The sequence below is a fragment of the Hyaena hyaena genome, unplaced genomic scaffold (assembly GCF_003009895.1).
Source record: "Hyaena hyaena isolate Hyena2069 unplaced genomic scaffold, ASM300989v1 scaffold_103, whole genome shotgun sequence".
NCBI classification, from domain to species: Eukaryota; Metazoa; Chordata; class Mammalia; order Carnivora; family Hyaenidae; genus Hyaena; species Hyaena hyaena.
The window spans coordinates 1,146,783-1,163,603 of record NW_024080735.1 but is presented as its reverse complement, the minus strand read 5'-3'; the positions used below and the strand labels follow the sequence as shown (position 1 = coordinate 1,163,603).

General features: G+C 51.6%; 1 protein-coding gene across 3 annotated transcripts in view; it reads left to right on the top strand.

The window, feature by feature from the left end:
- The window catches only part of TP53BP2 (tumor protein p53 binding protein 2), a 54,373-nt gene that overhangs the window by 24,610 nt on the left and 12,942 nt on the right, over nucleotides 1-16,821 (top strand). For 2 of the 3 annotated variants that reach the window (XM_039235802.1, XM_039235803.1), the window contains exons 3-11: nucleotides 2,751-2,864; nucleotides 6,276-6,358; nucleotides 10,055-10,156; nucleotides 12,187-12,361; nucleotides 12,917-13,098; nucleotides 13,592-13,756; nucleotides 13,964-14,189; nucleotides 15,843-15,953; nucleotides 16,255-16,403. In XM_039235802.1, the coding sequence (XP_039091733.1) occupies nucleotides 2,751-2,864; nucleotides 6,276-6,358; nucleotides 10,055-10,156; nucleotides 12,187-12,361; nucleotides 12,917-13,098; nucleotides 13,592-13,756; nucleotides 13,964-14,189; nucleotides 15,843-15,953; nucleotides 16,255-16,403 (1,307 nt within the window). The remainder of the gene's footprint in view (nucleotides 1-2,750; nucleotides 2,865-6,275; nucleotides 6,359-10,054; nucleotides 10,157-12,186; nucleotides 12,362-12,916; nucleotides 13,099-13,591; nucleotides 13,757-13,963; nucleotides 14,190-15,842; nucleotides 15,954-16,254; nucleotides 16,404-16,821) is intronic. The other variant, XM_039235805.1, reaches the window with a different exon arrangement.

The window sequence follows — 16,821 nt, the reverse complement described above, 5'->3', positions numbered from 1 at the left end:
ACAGAACCAAAAACCAGTGCTCGGAGCCCAGGCTCATGTGGGACTTAGAAGGCTCCTTCCTCCCGATGTTCTGCAAGTCTGGATGTAAAGTATTTTCCGCCCCTCCCCCATCAGTGTGCCCCGTGGGAGTCTGGGCACGGGTTCTTGTCTCCCAGATGGAGAGTGAGTTGCTCTGAGTGGCCTGCTGATTGGTGCTTTCTTCCTTCCCGATGTGAGCTGTCTCTGTGTCCGTCGTAGATCTCCTACGAGGGTCACTTCTGCCAGCTTCGGTCAATCGCCTGTGTCTTTTGGTCACGCCAGAACCAAAGAGTTCTAATGACTGTAGTTGTAGTGTGTGTTAGGGATCCGTAAGCCAAGTGCATGTTTTATTGTTCTGCTTTTGTTTTTTTTTTAATGTTTATTTTTGAGAGAGAGAACATGTGCCTGTGTGAGGGAGGGGCAGAGAGAGAGAGAGGGAGACAGAATCCCAAGCAGGCTCTGCACTGTCACGGGGCTCGAACTCATGAACTGTGAGATTATGACCTGAGCTGAAATCAAAAGCTGACTGAGTCCTCCAGGCGCCCCCAGTTTTTCAAAGAGTATCTGAGCTGTTCCATATTTTCTTTTTCAATGAAATTGTAGAAGGACCTTAAAGGGTTCCAGGAAAGTCCTGTTGGGATTTGGATTGCTTGTGGTGAATTCGTAGTCCGTTTGAGGGCTGCTGGTGCAGTGCTGCTGTTAGGGGCCAGGTCTCAGGTATCAAGTCCTTGTCTCTGCCCTTTGTTAGCCTTCTAACCTCCGTGTCCTCCTGGAACCTTCCCTGGGATCCATGGCAGGCATTGCTCAGCTGGAGCAGGGGTGCGGGCAGCGGTCTGCCGGTGCCTGATGGCAGCCCTCTCTGCCAGCGGGACCCTGGCTTCCAGCCCTGCTGAGACGGCCCCCTGCGGAGACTGGCGGTTCTTCACTTCCTTAACTTGTCTCTTTGCTCTGGAGTATGGGGGTCTCCCTTCATTTTTCTGAAAGCGTGTTGTGTGCACACGTGTGTGTATGTGCTGGGTGAGGACGTCGAAGGTCTACTAGTTCTTCTGGGGGTGTGTTACTTTCAGGGCTGTTTCCTTTTGGGGGCAGGTCTTAGAATTTCTGTGGCTTCTGGAAGAGGGTGGGACGTCTGTGAACCCCGCGTGCTATGTTACCATAGCTGGAAGGAGCTGCGCTCTGCTGGGGCTGACGGCTCGGGCTGCTGGTCTCCGCCCAGTGGCCTGGTTACTGGCAAGCATTCGGAGTTTTCTCCGGCTGTTTCAACATTCGTACGTTGAGTATCACGCTGACCTCACTGGAGCTTCTCCGATTGTAAGCGGTTGTGCCGTCAAACAGTAGGTTTGGTTTTTATATCCAGATCCTGTGATTACAAGATATTTTGACAGGAGTTTAAACTACATGGTTTCTCCTGAAGTTCCCATTTATTATTTAGCTGTGTCCCTCTTTTTGTCTCTGGAAAAGTTTGACAACTATCAGTGACACTGGAAGAGAGGCTGAATAGACATGCAGTTGAACCTTGAACGATGTGGGGGTTGGGATACTGACCCCCCCCGCACAGTTGAAAATCCACGTATGACTTCCAGTTGCCCCCAAACTGCTTACAGCCTGCTGTGGATTGGGAGCTGTGCTGCTCTGTTGTCCAGTAGCACGTGTTGTGTATGTCGTGTGTGTTACACACCGTTCTTTAGTCAAGGAAGCTAGAGAGAAGATGCTAGTAAGGAAACCATAAGGAACATGGGGTGCCTGGGGGGCTGTCGGTTAAGCGTTCAACTCTTGATTTCCAGTTAGGTCACCATCTCAAGGTTCGTGAGTTCGAGCCCTGCATCAGGTTCTGCACCGTCAGATTGGGATTCCCTCCCTCCCTCTGCCCTCCCTGGCTCACACTTTCTCTCAAAATAAAGAAACATTAAAAAAAAAAAAATCATAAGGACCATTTAGAGGTCTGCCCTGTGTTTATCAAAAAACTTCCCATATAAGTGGATGTGGCAGGTCGTACTTGTGTTTCTCAAGGGTCAGCTATATTTTCAGTGCAGTAAACAGCCCTGTGTTTGTAAACGGGTGTGTCTAATGTTTCTAATGTAGTTTATAGAATTATAACTTCAAAATAGCCTAATAGGAAAACTAGACTATTTTAACTTCTTGTTACTTTTAATTCCTTGTTTGTATGTTTGGAGAACCCTAGAACGTTTGAGTTAGAAGGGACCTCAGAGGCCATCCTGTGTCACAGCTGACAGACTTCTGACACCCCTTGAGGTCACTGGCAAGCCTGTGGCCCATCAGGCACTGGGCTAGAGTACCGCGCTCCCAGCGGCCGGCCCCGAACTGTTCCTCTTTCCCACACTTCCCAGGTGGATGCTGACTGTGTGGAGCATCTGTGATCTGTAATTCTGAGGGTTCTTTTATTTAAAAAATTTTTTTTGAAGTTTATTCATTTTGAGAGAGAGAGAGGGAGACACAGAATCCGAAGCAGGCTCCAGCTCTGAGCTGTCAGCACAGAGCCTGACGCGGGGCTCTAACTCCCAAACTGCAAGATCCTGAACTGAGCTGAAGTTGGATGTTTAACTGACTGAGCGCCCCCCCCCGCCCAGGCGTCCTGTCTAAGGGCTCTTTGAATGGGAGAAAAAGTATCTAAGACGCTTGGTGTTTGCACACGCAGAATGTGCAAGAAGGAGGGATGGCAGATGCCCTTCCTTGTGCCCATAGGTTACGTGATTTCTGTTTGTTTCCTGTAGAGCGTCCAGTGGCCAATAACGAGCGGATGTTTGATGTTCTGCAGCGGTTTGGAAGTCAGAGGAACGAAGTTCGTTTCTTCCTTCGTCACGAACGCCCCCCCAGCAGGGACACAGGTGGGTAGTGTCTTGTGAATCCGGGCACGGCTGTGGACTTGGCTCGCCTGGGAGGGGTGGGAGTGGGGGTGGGAGCCGGGTGACTTGAGGGTGCAGGAGAGGCAGGGAGTGGAGGCCTGAGGACGGACAGCTTCTGAGACCTGACCACCAAGGGAGCAGAGGGTGTGGCTTGCTTTGATCTGTGTTGTTGGAAGCAGGGAGAACCGGGTGGAAAGGAGTCCCTAGAGCAGGAGGTTGTAATTTGGGGGAGGGGGTGTGTGCTGGCGGGTTCCTGGGGAGCTACACCCTCAGCCCGAGAGACCTCCTTCCCGGCGCAGAGGGGGAGAAGACAGACGCGGGTGGCGGTGCTGTGTGTGCTTTGTGGCGTCCGGTGGAAGGGCCTCCGGTCATCTTCTCTGAGGTGGTAGGTGCAGAGGCCCGTGTGAGCCATTGTGGGGAACGGGAGAGTGGCAGCCAGGGGCCCAGGACACTGTGGACCCCACACCATGGGTTTCCCTCCTGCCGGGCGCGGTGGGCTGGACATTGGAAGAAGATGGTTGGATTGCCCCAGGGTTGGGGTTTTGCCGGCCCGGTGCAAAGGAGGACATGGACGGTGTCTGAGCTGGTGGGAAGGTGAGGGAAGCTGCAGGGAGAGCGTAGGCCGGGGAGGAGACTGTGGCCCCGGGTTCCTGGCCAGGTGTAGTGACCGGAAGTTAGGGTCCAAAACCAGACCGTCTAAATTTAGATTCCAGAGGGAGAGTACTTCTAGGAGATTTGGGCAAGAAGGTGAGCCGGGGTTAGAGGCTGAGAGGCGGGCTGTGGACGGAGGCCACGCAGGAGGGAGGGTGTGGGGGCCAGGTGGTCACGCCTGTGGGGGTGAGGGTTCTCACCGGCGCGTGCAGGGAGCTGAGGAGGGAGAAGCCCGCCGGTGGAGGGACACTGGGCTGACCACAGCTGGGCCCCTGGAGGCCTCGTTTCCAGGCTCATCTGTGGGGCATCTGTTCCGGAGGGAAGGGAGTACCAGGTATTTCTACAAGTGTGAGAACCTTTAAAATGGGAACTTGAGGGGTACCTGGGTGGCTCAATCGGTTAAGCGTCCGACTTCAGCTCAGGTCATGATCTCACGGTTCGTGGGTTCGAGCCCCGCATCGGGCTCTGTGCTGACAGCTAGTTCAGAGCCTGGAGCCTGCTTCAGATTCTGTGTCTCCCTCTCTCTCTGACCCTCCCCTGCTCATGCTGTCTCTATCTCGCTTTCAAAAATAAATAAAATATTAAAAAAAGAAAAAAGGGAACTTGAGGGTGTGGGACCTCAGGACATTACTCTTGGGGGTAGGAATGCAGGCAACAGGTGTTCCTCTCGTGTGACTACTATCTCAAGGTTACGGCCTTAGTCCACGTGCCCTTGTGGCGCCCAGCCATTAGAAATACTTATGTGTGCCACGTGACGTGGGTGACCTCTTCCCCGCTGCAGGGAGGCCACACGCCCAGGGCCGAGCCGGGAGTGCAGCCGAGTCCCCTCGGCCAGGCTGCCCACGTGCCTGCCGGCGCCACTGCTGTCCGTTCCTCTGTAGGTGTCCTTTCAACCTGCACGTGCTTTGTTCTCGAGCCGCCTTTCTTGGGGCTGTAAGTTGGCACCTGCAGTCGCATGTTTGCTTTGTCCTTTGCTTACGTTACCACACACACCCTCCTGTGATACGTTGAATCTTACCTTTTCACCCAGCAGTTCACATGGCTCCTGGGTGAGCCGTGGGTAAATTATTAAGTAGGGGTGCAGTAGGCAGGCTCCGTGTGTCTGTAAGGTGAGAGACCCTGTCCGAAGATCCAGGAGCTGCATTTACATTGCCGCCAACACCGGCGCCTCAAAGCGTTGGGACTGGGACGAGGCGGGCGCCTGGGTGAGGAGGTGCCCCGTGTCTTCCCCATCCGCCGGACCCAGGGCTGGCCTTGGACTCTGACTGAGTCCTCAACATGCTAACGAGACATGGGTTGCGGGCCCTCTGAGGCAGCGAAGAAGGCGATTACTCTCCAGTGGAGGATTTGTTCTCCTGCAGCAGTTTTGTGACAGATCACCTGAGCCGTGTGGTCAGCGGCTGAACAGAGGTTCATTCCGCTGGTGCATTCACCTTAGGTGTCCGTATGACAGCTGGCTCTGAGGACAGACATTTACTTACGGGCATGGGCCTCTGTGCTGAGCTTCAAGTGGGCATAATAGACATTTAATTGAAAAGAAATTTTAATCTAAAATTTCTTGGGAGATCATGTGTTTCCTAATATCTGGGAAGTACAGATAGAAGCTTAATTTTCTATATTCAAAAAACTGTTGATGCTACAAATTTCTTATAACGTATCAATCTAAATTTTTTAAAATTATGTTTATTTATTTTGAGAGAGAGAGACAGAGCATGAGCAGGGGAGGGGTAGAGAGAGAAGGAGACACAGAATCCGAGCAGGCTCTAGGCTCCGAGCTGTCAGCACAGAGGCCGATGCTGGGCTCAAACCCACAAACCAGGAGATCATGACCTGAAGTCAGACGCTTAACTGAATCACCCAGGTGCCTCATATAATGTCATCAGTTTAAATTAAGACGATTTTTCTTTTATAATGCAGTACTTGGGACTGAGAAACCCATGTATTTTGGCTTGAAAAAATTTTTTTTAATTTTTTAAAAAATTTGTTTATTTCTGAGAGAGAGAGTGACTGAGCAGGGGAGGGTCAGAGAGAGAGGGAGACACAGAATCTGAAGCAGGCTTCAGGCTCTGAGCTGGCTGTTAGCACAGAGCTTGACACAGGGCTTGAATCCACAAACCGTGAGATCGTGACCTGAGCTGAAGTTGGACACTTAACTGACTGAGCCACCCAGGCACCCCCGAGAAATTCTTAAAAAAATTTTTTTAAAATATTCATTTATTTGAGAGAGAGAGCGAGAGCGCATAGCAGGAGAGGGGCAGAGAGAAACACAGAATCTGAGGCAGGTTCCAGGCTCCAGAAAAATTCTTTTTAGCCAAAAAAGCAGGATATACAGTGTTTTCTAGTTAGTACTTTTCCAGGTTAAGGAAATGGAAGTTTGTTACTGGAACAAATGGGGAAGTACTTATGACCTCCCGTAAAGTATCCTCAGTAAACCAAACACATTCAAGATGCCTCTTACTCTGTTTTCAGTTGCTGCTTTTCGGTGGAAGTTATAAACATGCCTATGAGCACGGGGTTGGGTTTCACTGATTTCTTTCAGTGAAAGTCGTTGATCTCATGACTGAGTAGCTAACTAGAGCGCTGGGAGCAGCGGCTGGGAGCAGATGCTGGGAGATGTTTTGTCTGTGGCATCCTTTCTACTTGGGACACCCAGGAGCAGTAGTGGCAACTCCGAGATGAACTACCCCTCATGGGCACCTGTCCATTCTGGTGTTAATGCCGGTTTTATTATTTTGTGCTTAGTGAGTGGACCCAGGTCTCAGGATCCAAGTTTAAGAAGAAACGGTGTAAAAGTTCCCGGTGAGCATCGAAGGAAGGAGAATGGTGTAAGTGATCGTTTTCTTTTTTTATCTGCACTGCATGGGTGCCAGTGACCTGCCCTTTGACCTTTAACTTGCATTCATTGTTACTTTGTTCTTCAGTGGGTTATGAACGGTGGCCCTCTTCTAGAAAGGTTATTTTAAATTTATTTCATAGAAAGAATTGATTTTAACTATCTCGGCGGGGTGACTGTTGAGAGCAGTTTGATGCTGGAAATGCCTCAAATTCAGAACAAAACTAATGTTGAGTGAGTGATGAATCTCAGTGAGGATCTTTGGGTTACTATGTGGTGGCAGACGTTTTCTTTTCAGAACTCAGAATTGTCCATACTGTGAGGGGGTAGCCACGTTCTCTTTCCTGAGTCTGCAGGAAATTTGTGTAAGAATCCAGACCATTTGCTCCCGCTCTTTCCCCAAAATCTCCTGGTTCCTCTTAGACCTTCCACTTCTCTTACGGGGATGGAAGACGCATGTAAGGATGACAAGAAGTGGTCTTCGCCATTAATAGGATTTGAGTGCATCTCGACACAGCGTCTCTTTCCCCCTCACTGGGTTTTTTCTTAAACAGCTTTAATGAAGTGTAATTGGCCCACAACTGCATGTATTTGGCGTGCTCAGTTGGTAAGTTTTGACATGTGTACACAGCTGTACAGTGTCACTGTAATCAAGACAGTGAAAGTGTCCATCCCGCTGGGTGTCCATGTGTCCTTCTATAACCTTCCCTTCCTCCCTCCTCATGTTCAAGGACCCCTTGTCCACTTGCTGTCACTACAGATTACTTGTGTTTTCTAGAATCTTCCTTAAATGGAGTCCCCTAGTATATTGTCTTTTTGTCTGAATTTATGTTATGTTCATGCCTTTCATCATGGAGGTCGGTGGCTGATGCCTTTCCATTGCGGGGACGCGTTTCATCGTCCACATACTGCATAACTGTTGGTCTGTTCGCCTGTAGACACGTCGGGGCTGTTTCTGGGTTCTGGTTACTCTGTATCAAGCTGTAATGAATGTTTGGGTCCCAGTCTGCACGGGCACATCCTGAATGTTTGGGTCCCAGTCTGCACGGGCACATTCATTTATTTCTCTTTAGCTACTAGGGGTGCTGGCTCAGTGCTCTCTTTAAGAAGCTGCCAAACTGGTTTCCAGGGTGAACATTTTGTTTTGCGTTCTCAGAGAGCTCCAGTTGTCCCATGGCCTTGGCGACATTTGGTGTAACTTTTGTCATTCGGTGCCTGGTGGTCCACCAAGGCTTTTACCGTGTACTTCTCAAACAGCTTGTGGTGTACGCACTTGTTTGCCTTTTGTGTGTCTTTTATCAGTGACGTAGTTGTTCACCTCTTCTGTTCCAGGTTTTCTTTGCTTTCTTAGTACTGAGTTCGAGAACTCTCTGTATTCTGGATCCAAGTCTTTTATTCCGTGCTTTGCAAATATTTCCCCTGATCTGTGATCTATTCTTAATTTAACAAAAGGACAGTTGCTCAGTTTAGAAGCTTTGTTGTGCTCTTGTGCATTTAATTTTTTGACCCACTTTGAGCATTTGGCTGCTGCGCGAGGACTCGAGCTCGTGCTGCTTTATACGTGGGCGTCCAGGTGACCGGGCTGTGTGTATTGGAAGGGACTTGCACCTTCGTCTCAAGTCCGTTGCTCTGTACACATGGGGGTCTGTCCGTGCTCTCCGTTCTCTGTCTGGACCTGGGCACTTCGCCATGTCGGTCACTGCAGCGCGGGGAAGACTTCCGCTCAGCCATGTGGGTTTTCTCACTCCTTTTCAGGTTGCTGTGGCCGCTCTAAACCCTGTGCGCTCCTGTAGAGGATTTGGAGATCTGCTTGTCCATTCATACACACACACACACACACACACACACACAGACACACGCCTACTGGAGGGCCGCCTGCGTGGCTCAGTTGACTGGGTGTCTGACTCGTGGTTTTGGCTCAGGTCATGATCCCAGGCTAGTGGGACTGAGCACCGCGTTGGGCTCTGTGCTGAGCATGGAGTCTGCTTACCATTCTCTCTTTCTCTCTATCTTTCTATCTCTCTCTCTGTCTTCTCTCTGACCCCCGCAGCCCTCTTCCCCACTCGTGCTCTCTCTAAAATTAAAAATAATAATAAAAAATAAAAGGGATTAAAGGTAAAAAATTAGAAAAAGCCTGCTGGGAGTTTTTATTTTTGCCGAGTGCACAGATCCGTTTGGGAAGCATGGCCGCCTTGCCAGGGTCAGCTTCTGATTCACGAGTGCGTCGCTCACCCTGGCTTCAGGTCGTCACTCACCAGTGTTGTGAGTTTTCAGGGTGCAGGTCTTGTGTGTCTTGGGTTAGGTTAATTCCTGAGTGCTTCGTGGTTTCTGTGTGACTGTGAACAATCTTTAAAGAGTCTTCCAGGGCACCAGGGTGGCATCTGCTAAGTGGCCGACTCTCCGTTTAGGTTCAGGTTGTGATCTCATGGTTCGTGGGTTGAAGCTCGAATTGGGATTTCCTCTCTCCCTCTCTCTGCCCCTTCCCTGCTCAAGCATGTCGTTTTGTGTACGTGCCTTCTCTCTCAAAATAAGTCAACAGTAAGTGTTTTTTCAATTTCTGGTTGCTAATATATAGAAATAAAGTTGATTTTTGCATACTGTTATCCTGTGTTCTTAGAAACAACTCACTGGTTCTGGTGGCTCTTGTAGGCCCCAGAGCATTTTCCTCCTTGTCTGTGAGTAAAGACAGTTTACTTTCTTCCTTTCCAAACTGGATACAATGTCTGTCCGTTTCTTGTCTGTTACCATGGCTGGAACTTCTAGGACCTGTTGAGTAGAAGTGTTGAGAGTAGACATCTTGTTTGTTCCTCATAACTCAGAGTATCTTGGAGGGTTTTTTTGTTTTTTTGTTTTTAACTTTTTAAAATGTTTTTATTTCTGAAAGAGAGAGAGTGACAGCGTGAGCAGGGGAGGGTCAGAGAGAGAGGGAGATACAGAATCTGAAACAGGCTCCAAGCTCTGAGCTGGCAGTCAGCACAGAGCCCGACGTGGGGCTCGAACCCACGAACCGTGAGATCATGACCTAAGCGAAAGTCGGACGCCCAACCGACTAAGCCACTCAGGCGCCCCAATCCCTTGAGTTTTTTAATGCTAGTGTCATATTAAAAAAAATGTTTTTAAGTTTATTTGCTTTGAGAGAGAGAGCGCACACGGAAGGCAGACAGAAAAGGAGAGCGAGCGAGAATCCTAATCAGACTCCCACTGTGACAGCATGGAGTCCAATGTGGGGCTCGAACTCCCGAACCATGAGATTATGACCTGAGCTGAAATCAGGAGTCGGTCAAGTCACTGACTGAGCCACCCAGGCCCTGCCTGTGTCCTACTTTTAAAGGTCATTCTGATGACGGCATTCCTGGTTAGCTGCCCCAATGTCATGTTCAGTGTGATCAAACAGCATTTTTCTGATAACTACAGAGCAAGGTAATTCTAAGTAGTTCCATTTTGGTCACTGTTGAAATTGTATAATTTTACATATATAACTTGAAGAGTGTTGGTCTGTTAGTATGTTTTACATCTAAACTTAGTCATTGCAGGGATATTAATATAAAACTTACTGGTTTCTTTAATATCATGGTAGAACATGGCTACATTGTTGTGCTGGGTTCAGGTGAAGCTTCGGCAGACCTTCAAGGGAGGGGCCTCTGTGACCATGTTGTCACATCCGCAGCATGTGTGGCTCTGTGTGCAGGTGAGCAGCCCCAGGATGGACCTGACTCTGGCCGAGCTGCAGGAGATGGCGTCTCGTCAGCAGCAGCAGATCGAGGCCCAGCAGCAGATGCTGGCCACCAAGGTAACGTCTCGTTTTGTGAAAGACGGAACGGCCTTGCCATCGTAGTGTGAGCCAGGCTGTTCCCACCGTACCCTGTAAGCCAGTCACCTCACACGCACACCATGATAATGCAGCCTACAAGTACCTGCTTCTGGTGCTTTCTTCTCTTTCCAAAGCGTTTTTTAGAAATCCTTAGATCACCCCCGTGCTCGGGATCTCCGAGCCCCCGATTCTGAGCCGAATTAACCACATTACATTGTGTATCCATAAAAGAGGAAAAGTGTAAGGAACCCTTTGACGTCGCTGGTAGGAACTGCTCTGGGCTGGCCTTGTCCTGAATTAATACACAGCGAGTGTGACTTTACAGTCAACTCGTGCTGTCGTGGTCCCCTTCCGGGTGTGGCACTGATGACAGGCTGTTGCCTTCTTTTGAGACTCCTGCCCCCTAGATTGCTCCTCATGCTGCCCTTGGACAGGTGAGAGACCTAAGAAGCCTCGTAACTGTCCAGACCGGTCTCTCTGCGGCCTGTCCTGCCAGCCATAGGCTTCTGGTCTACACCAGATGTCGCCATACTTCTTCCACAGGGGCTCCTGGTCTACACCAGACATCACCATTCTTCCTCCAGAGGGGCGGGCTGGGAGTCAGCACCTGGGGCTTTGCAGGCCTAACTGTCTCAGCTCTGTGGTTGTAGCACAAAATCAGCCATAGACATAAGCGAATGGGTGGCTGTGTTCCGATAAAACCAGACTTCTGAAAACGGCAGGCTGGATCTCACCCACTGTCCCAGGTCTGCACACTCAGTGTCTGCACCTGACCAGTCTTTTTGTGACTGTAAGTTCACCGGAGCTGGGGTACCATTGGTCTGGCGTGTGAGGTCCCAGCAACGCGCCCTGTGGCCCGCTTTGTCATACTTGCTAGAGTTCCCAGGTATCCAATTCTGTCTCTGATGGCAGGTGCAACCACCTTCAAAATCAAGTGTAACATCATGTCGACTTTAACTTGTGTACAAATCACGTAGGAGTCTTGCTAAAAATGCATGTTTTGGGGGCACCTGGGTGGCTCTGTTAGTTAATTGTCTGACTCTTGGTTTCGGCTCAGGTCGTGATCTCACGGTTTGTAGTCGAGCCCCATGTCAGGCTGTGTGCTGACTGATGACACCGAGCCTGCTTGGGATCCTCTCCCTCCCTCCTTACCCCTCTCCTGCTTGTGCACTGTCTCACTCTCTCTCAAAATAAACATTTTTTAAAAATGCATGTTCTGGGGCGTCTGGTTGGCTCAGTTGGTTGTGTCTGACTCCTGATTTCAGCTCAGGTCATGATTTCACAGGTCATGAGTTCAAGTCTTACGGCAGGCTCTGTGCTGATAGATAAAAATAGGTTGAGTAATAGAATAAACCTTTAATCTTGGGGTCTTATTTTGAAACTGTTTTGTGTTACTTATACGTTTCAGGCATATTAACCCAAGAAGTTTACTCTTGATTATAAATTGTGTGGCTCTGTTACTTGGTTTTGGTTAAAAAAGTAGTATAATAGAAAATGTTACGCTGTGGTTTTCTAGAGTGTTAAGTGGTTCTTCGGCTCTTCCCTAAGTGTGTGTGTTGAGTGTGCACTAGCTGTGCGCGGCCCTGTGCGAGAAGATTTCACGTCTCCCTCCTCGCTGGTCACCCCACTGTTGAGCCGAGGAAGGCGGCACGAGGTTATGAGGTTGTGCGATTTGCACAGGTGTGGAGCCCGCAAGCGGCAGCGTGTGGGGCGGGGGTCCACATCCAGCTCCACCCCCCCGTGCCTATAGCGGATCCTCGTCCTGTGGGAGCTTCTCCTGACCTTGCAGCTGCGGCTCTGAGGCTGGTCCCGGTCGCTGCCCGCTGGTGGCGTGGAAACCACGGGGACAAGAACGCTCCTTCCCGGGCCTTGTCCCCACGAGAACGCAGGGCCAGGGGGGGGGGGGGGGGGGGGGGGAGTGGAGGGGCGTGTCACCAGCTGGGCCCTGGTTCCTTCTGGGCGCCGGCGCCCCTGCCAGGAAGGCCGCCTGACACCGCCCATGCCTTCAGGAGCAGCGCTTGAAGTTCCTGAAGCAGCAGGACGAGCGGCAGCAGCAGCAGGCGGCCGAGCAGGAGAAGCTGCAGAGGCTGAGGGAGGTGGCCGAGAGCCAGGAGGCGAAGCTGAAGAAGGTGCGGGCGCTGCGCGGCCACGTGGAGCAGAAGAGGCTGCGGAACGGCCGGCTCGGTGAGGGGCCTGGGGGGACTCGGGCGGGCCGGCGACTGCACGCAGGCACTTCCGAGTTGTTAAAGGCGGAATTCCCTGCATTGTTGACGCCTTCGGTTCCCGGGACCAGAATTCGGCTGCACTTTCGGAAAACGTCCTAGTTGTTTGTTTGTTTGTTTTTCCTGTGAGTACTTTTTGACTGGAAGTTTGATGTGTAGGGTTTTTATTCATAGAATAGGTCTGTCTGTTATAGTACCACTGAATTCAAATTTCACTGAGTTACCGACTCCCTCTGCGGCTTTCATAAAGCGAGATTCAAAGCTCTAAATAAGCCTCATCGTTGCCCAAGTGTGCCGTTGAGTAACGCTCTGGATATGGCCCTGCCAGAGACGTGTCGAGAGAGAGGCTCTTTCAGAAGCGAGCCTGCCGATCCCAGCTGCCTGTGAAAGCGGTTCCGGGCCGTGTCTGGGAGCGCCCGCGCTGCGTCCCGAGGCCGGTCGCAAGGCCCGGTTGCCTGGGAGCGCTCCGTTCTGGGTTTCTGTTCAACTCGGGTCACCGTCCCTGTTGTCCTTCCAGTGGAGGAGATCGAGCAGATGAATAGCCTGTTCCAGCAGAAGCAGCGGGAGCTCGTTCTGGCCGTGTCCCGCGTGGAGGAGCTGAGCAGGCAGCTGGAGGTGCTCAAGAATGGCCGGCTGGACGGCCGCCACGACAGCAGGTCTGCTGCGGCCGAGCTCGACCGCCTCTACAAGGAGCTACAGGTGAGCCGGGCCCTCGGGGCAGTGGCTTTACCTAGGCTGGGGGGGGAGCACAGGACACATGTCAGAGCGCCCCACACGGGAGGTCTGAGGTCTCCTCGCGACCACAGCCAGTGGGCTGACCCTTCACCTGAAACTGGGAAGGGGACGGTGGTGGGCAGAGGGACCTGATGGTTTTAGATCTCACAGAGGAGGGAAGCAGTCTGACAACTGTTTCCTCCTGCTCCCCCCCCAGAACGGTTTCCTCCTGCCCCCCTCCCGTGAATTGTTTCCTCCTGCTCCCTGGCCACCCCCCTGAGAACTGTTTCCTCCTGCTCCCCCCCCGAACGGTTTCCTCCTTCCTGCCCCCCAAAAACTGTTTCCTCCTGTTCCCTGCCCCCCAAGAACTGTTTCCTCCTGCTCCCTGGCCACCCCCTTGAGAACTGTTTCCTCTTGCTCCTTGGCCACCCCCTTGAGTACTGTTTCTTCTTGCTCCCTGCCCCCCAATTCTATTCAGCTACGGAACAGACTGAATCAGGAGCAGAATGCCAAGCTGCAGCAGCAGCGGGAGTGTCTGAACAAGCGCAACTCAGAGGTGGCCGTCATGGACAAGCGTGTCAACGAGCTGCGGGACCGGCTGTGGAAGAAGAAGGCGGCACTGCAGCACAAGGAGGGCCCCCCGGTAGGTGGGCCACCTCCAGGGCACGGGGGGCGGGGGCGGGGGGCAGAGCGGACCCTGCTGGGCCGTCAGTGGCTTGGGACATGTCTCCTACCTCTGGCCTGAGACCCTGAAAGTGCCGACCTGTAAACATCACCCTGAGGCGTCCCAGCCCTTTCTGAGCTCAATGCGTCGGGCCATCACGCTGAAGGTCCTGTGCCTCTTCCAAAGGTTTCGTCTGACGGAGCCCTGCCTCCGCAGGGGCTGCCACCACCCAGTCGCGTGGCCGCCGTGGGCCCCTACATCCAGTCGTCCACGATGCCCCGTGTCCCCTCGAGGCCAGAACTCGTGGTGAAGCCCGCTCTGCCGGACGGCCCCATGGCCCTGCAGGCCTCGGAGGGGCAGCTCCGAGTGCGCACGCTGCCCACCCCGCGGTCCGCTGCTGCCCAGAACAAAGGTGATGCGAGGCCCTGTTCCCCTCCCCCCCAGCCCTTCTGCAGCTCTCGCTCCCCGTCCCCATTGTCCTTCCCCCAGCTGGGGGGTTTTAAAAATGTCTTTCTGTCCCTTGTTCCTGTAGAAATGTTAACCTCCTTGTGGTTTTTGCTGGTGCAGGGATAAGTTTCTTAATCCTAAATGATATGGTTCTTTTTGGAAATGAAGTGAAATGTAGTATTTTTGCAGTGAAAATTGTTGTCAGTTCCTTCTCGTTAATAGAGATTTTGATCTGACGTCAAAAACCTGACAACTTTTTCTGAAAAAAACCCATATGTGGGCAGTGCTGCTGTGTTTACAGAGGGTGTGGTGGTGAGTGTGTTCTGAACAGAGGTGTGTGTGCTGCCACACCTGCTTATGCACTAGACTTTGCTTGCTAGCAATCTGTAGCAGAAAAGTTAAACGTACTGGAAGCTTACAGTGAACGAAACAGGCTCCCTGTGCCAGTGATGTTGGCGTTCGGGGCAGTCCTCAGGTGCGTGCGGAGGTGCAGGCCAGAGTGTCACGGCCGGAGGAGCAGATGAAGGGAGGGCTGTAGGAAAAGCAGGGTGAAAACGTCCCTTCTAGACCTTCTCATCAAACCCCTCCCTGCAAGAAGGGAGCAGCCAGTGTGGTCTGACCGCTGTCACTTGCAGGGGACCGCCAGCCTCACAATCACTATTGTTTTGCCGTAATCACCAGCGTGAATCGTTAGGGCTGCCCAGTGTGGGTGTTACTATAGTAGAAAGAGCTCCTTTTGTTTTGCTTCTATGGGGACAAAGCCTTGACGCTTCAGGTCTGTGTAGAGAACATCTGAGGGCGCCGATCTGTCCATAGCTCTGCCTTTTTGTCTCCCCGAGCCCTGGGGCTGCCGAGTTCGTTCTCTCAGTGAAATGGTGACCATTTCGTTTCTTTTTTTGTTTTGTTTTGTTTTATTTATTTATTTCTAGGAGAGAGAGAGAGACACAGCGTGAGCAGGGGAGGGTCAGAGAGAGAGGGAGTCACAGACTGAAACAGGCTCCAGGCTCTGAGCTGGCAGTCAGCACAGAGCCCGACGCAGGGCTCGAACCCACGAACCGCGAGATCATGACCTAAGCGAAAGTCGTACGCTTAACCGACTAAGCCACCCAGGCGCCCCGACCATTTCGTTTCTTACCATTGATGTGTAGTGTGTCCTCACTGTTCCCAGCAGATTTTTTGCTTGCTGTGATTAATTTTAAATAGTTTAAGTTTAATTTTGAAATATAAAGTTACTTTTCTAAGTAAGTTTAGTGGGATTGTTGTAAGTCTGATATATGAAGCTGTTTTTGTTATTATTATTTCTTAAGTTTTTTGTAATGTTTATTTTTGAGAGAGAGAGAGAATGAGTGAGCAGGGGAGGGGCAGAGAGAGAGAGGGAGACACAGAATCCCAAGCAGGCTCCAGGCTCTGAGCTGTCAGCACATAGCCCGATGTGGGGCTCAAACTTAGGGACTGCAAGATCATGACCTAAGCCGAAGTTGGACACTTAACTGACTCAGCCACCCAGGTGCCCCTTGAAGCTGTTTTTAGAGATTACACTTCCCTGCGGCAATGGAGCCGTTAGAACTGAGTGTCTTGACAGTGCCGGCTTACCCGGGGATGCTTTTCTGTATTCTAGGCTCTAAAATCCATCCCCTCGGCCCTGACTGGAGCCCCCCAAGTGCAGACGTCACTGCGAGCCAGCCCTCTGGGCCTGCACCTGCCAGCTCTGGGCGGGCCCCGGACCAAGGTGGGGACCAGGGTGGGGACAAGGTGGGGTCATGCATGTTCTTGCAGCTCTCTGGTCTCTAGTTTTCCCATGTGTTGACACTGGGGATAGTATTTACTTCCTGAGCACTTCATTTGCCTGGGGACTAAAGTACCAGCACGAGAGCATCTGGGTTATTCTTTAAATCCGATTAAAAATAAAGCATTTAGTGGGTACAGAGTTTCAGAGATATTGAAGAGAGAGAAACTTAATGTGAAAAAGAAGTTGTATGATAAACAGACTTGAATATCCATGTGATTTTTTTTTTCCCCCCTATTTCCAGTGGATGATGGAGAGGTTCCCCTGAGAGAGAAGGAGAAGAAAGTTCGCCCCTTTTCCATGTTGGATTCAGTGGACCAGTCAGCCGGCCCGGCCCCCTGTGGGGCCCTGAGGAAAAACCAGAGCAGCGAGGACATCTTGCGGGATGCTCAGGTGTGTAAGGGAAGCTCAGGGTTAACAGCCGCTGCGTGACCCATCCCGCTCCTCGGAAGAGAGCGTAGCGTGTGAGGGAGAGCAGGACAGCAAACCAGAGTGTATCTGCAGGATTAGAAAATGGAACAGAACTCAGCGATTGTAAATTCTGCAGCTTAGGTAGATCTGTGGTCTCACGCCATGTTGGAGAGTGGCTGCTTTGCCTGTGGCCGGCTCCTGTTTCTTGTGATCCTCTAAAAAACCATGGGTGCATCGAAGAGCATCATATCATGTGCCTCAGTTACCTTGTTTCTTCCGAATTGGGAGCCGGGGTTCTGTCCGTGATGATCTGGTGGGGAACCTGGTGTGTTAGCCCACGGCCCCCGACGGCCACTCATGGCATGCGCCGAGGCAGGAGTGCTTGTAGCGCCACGGCTGC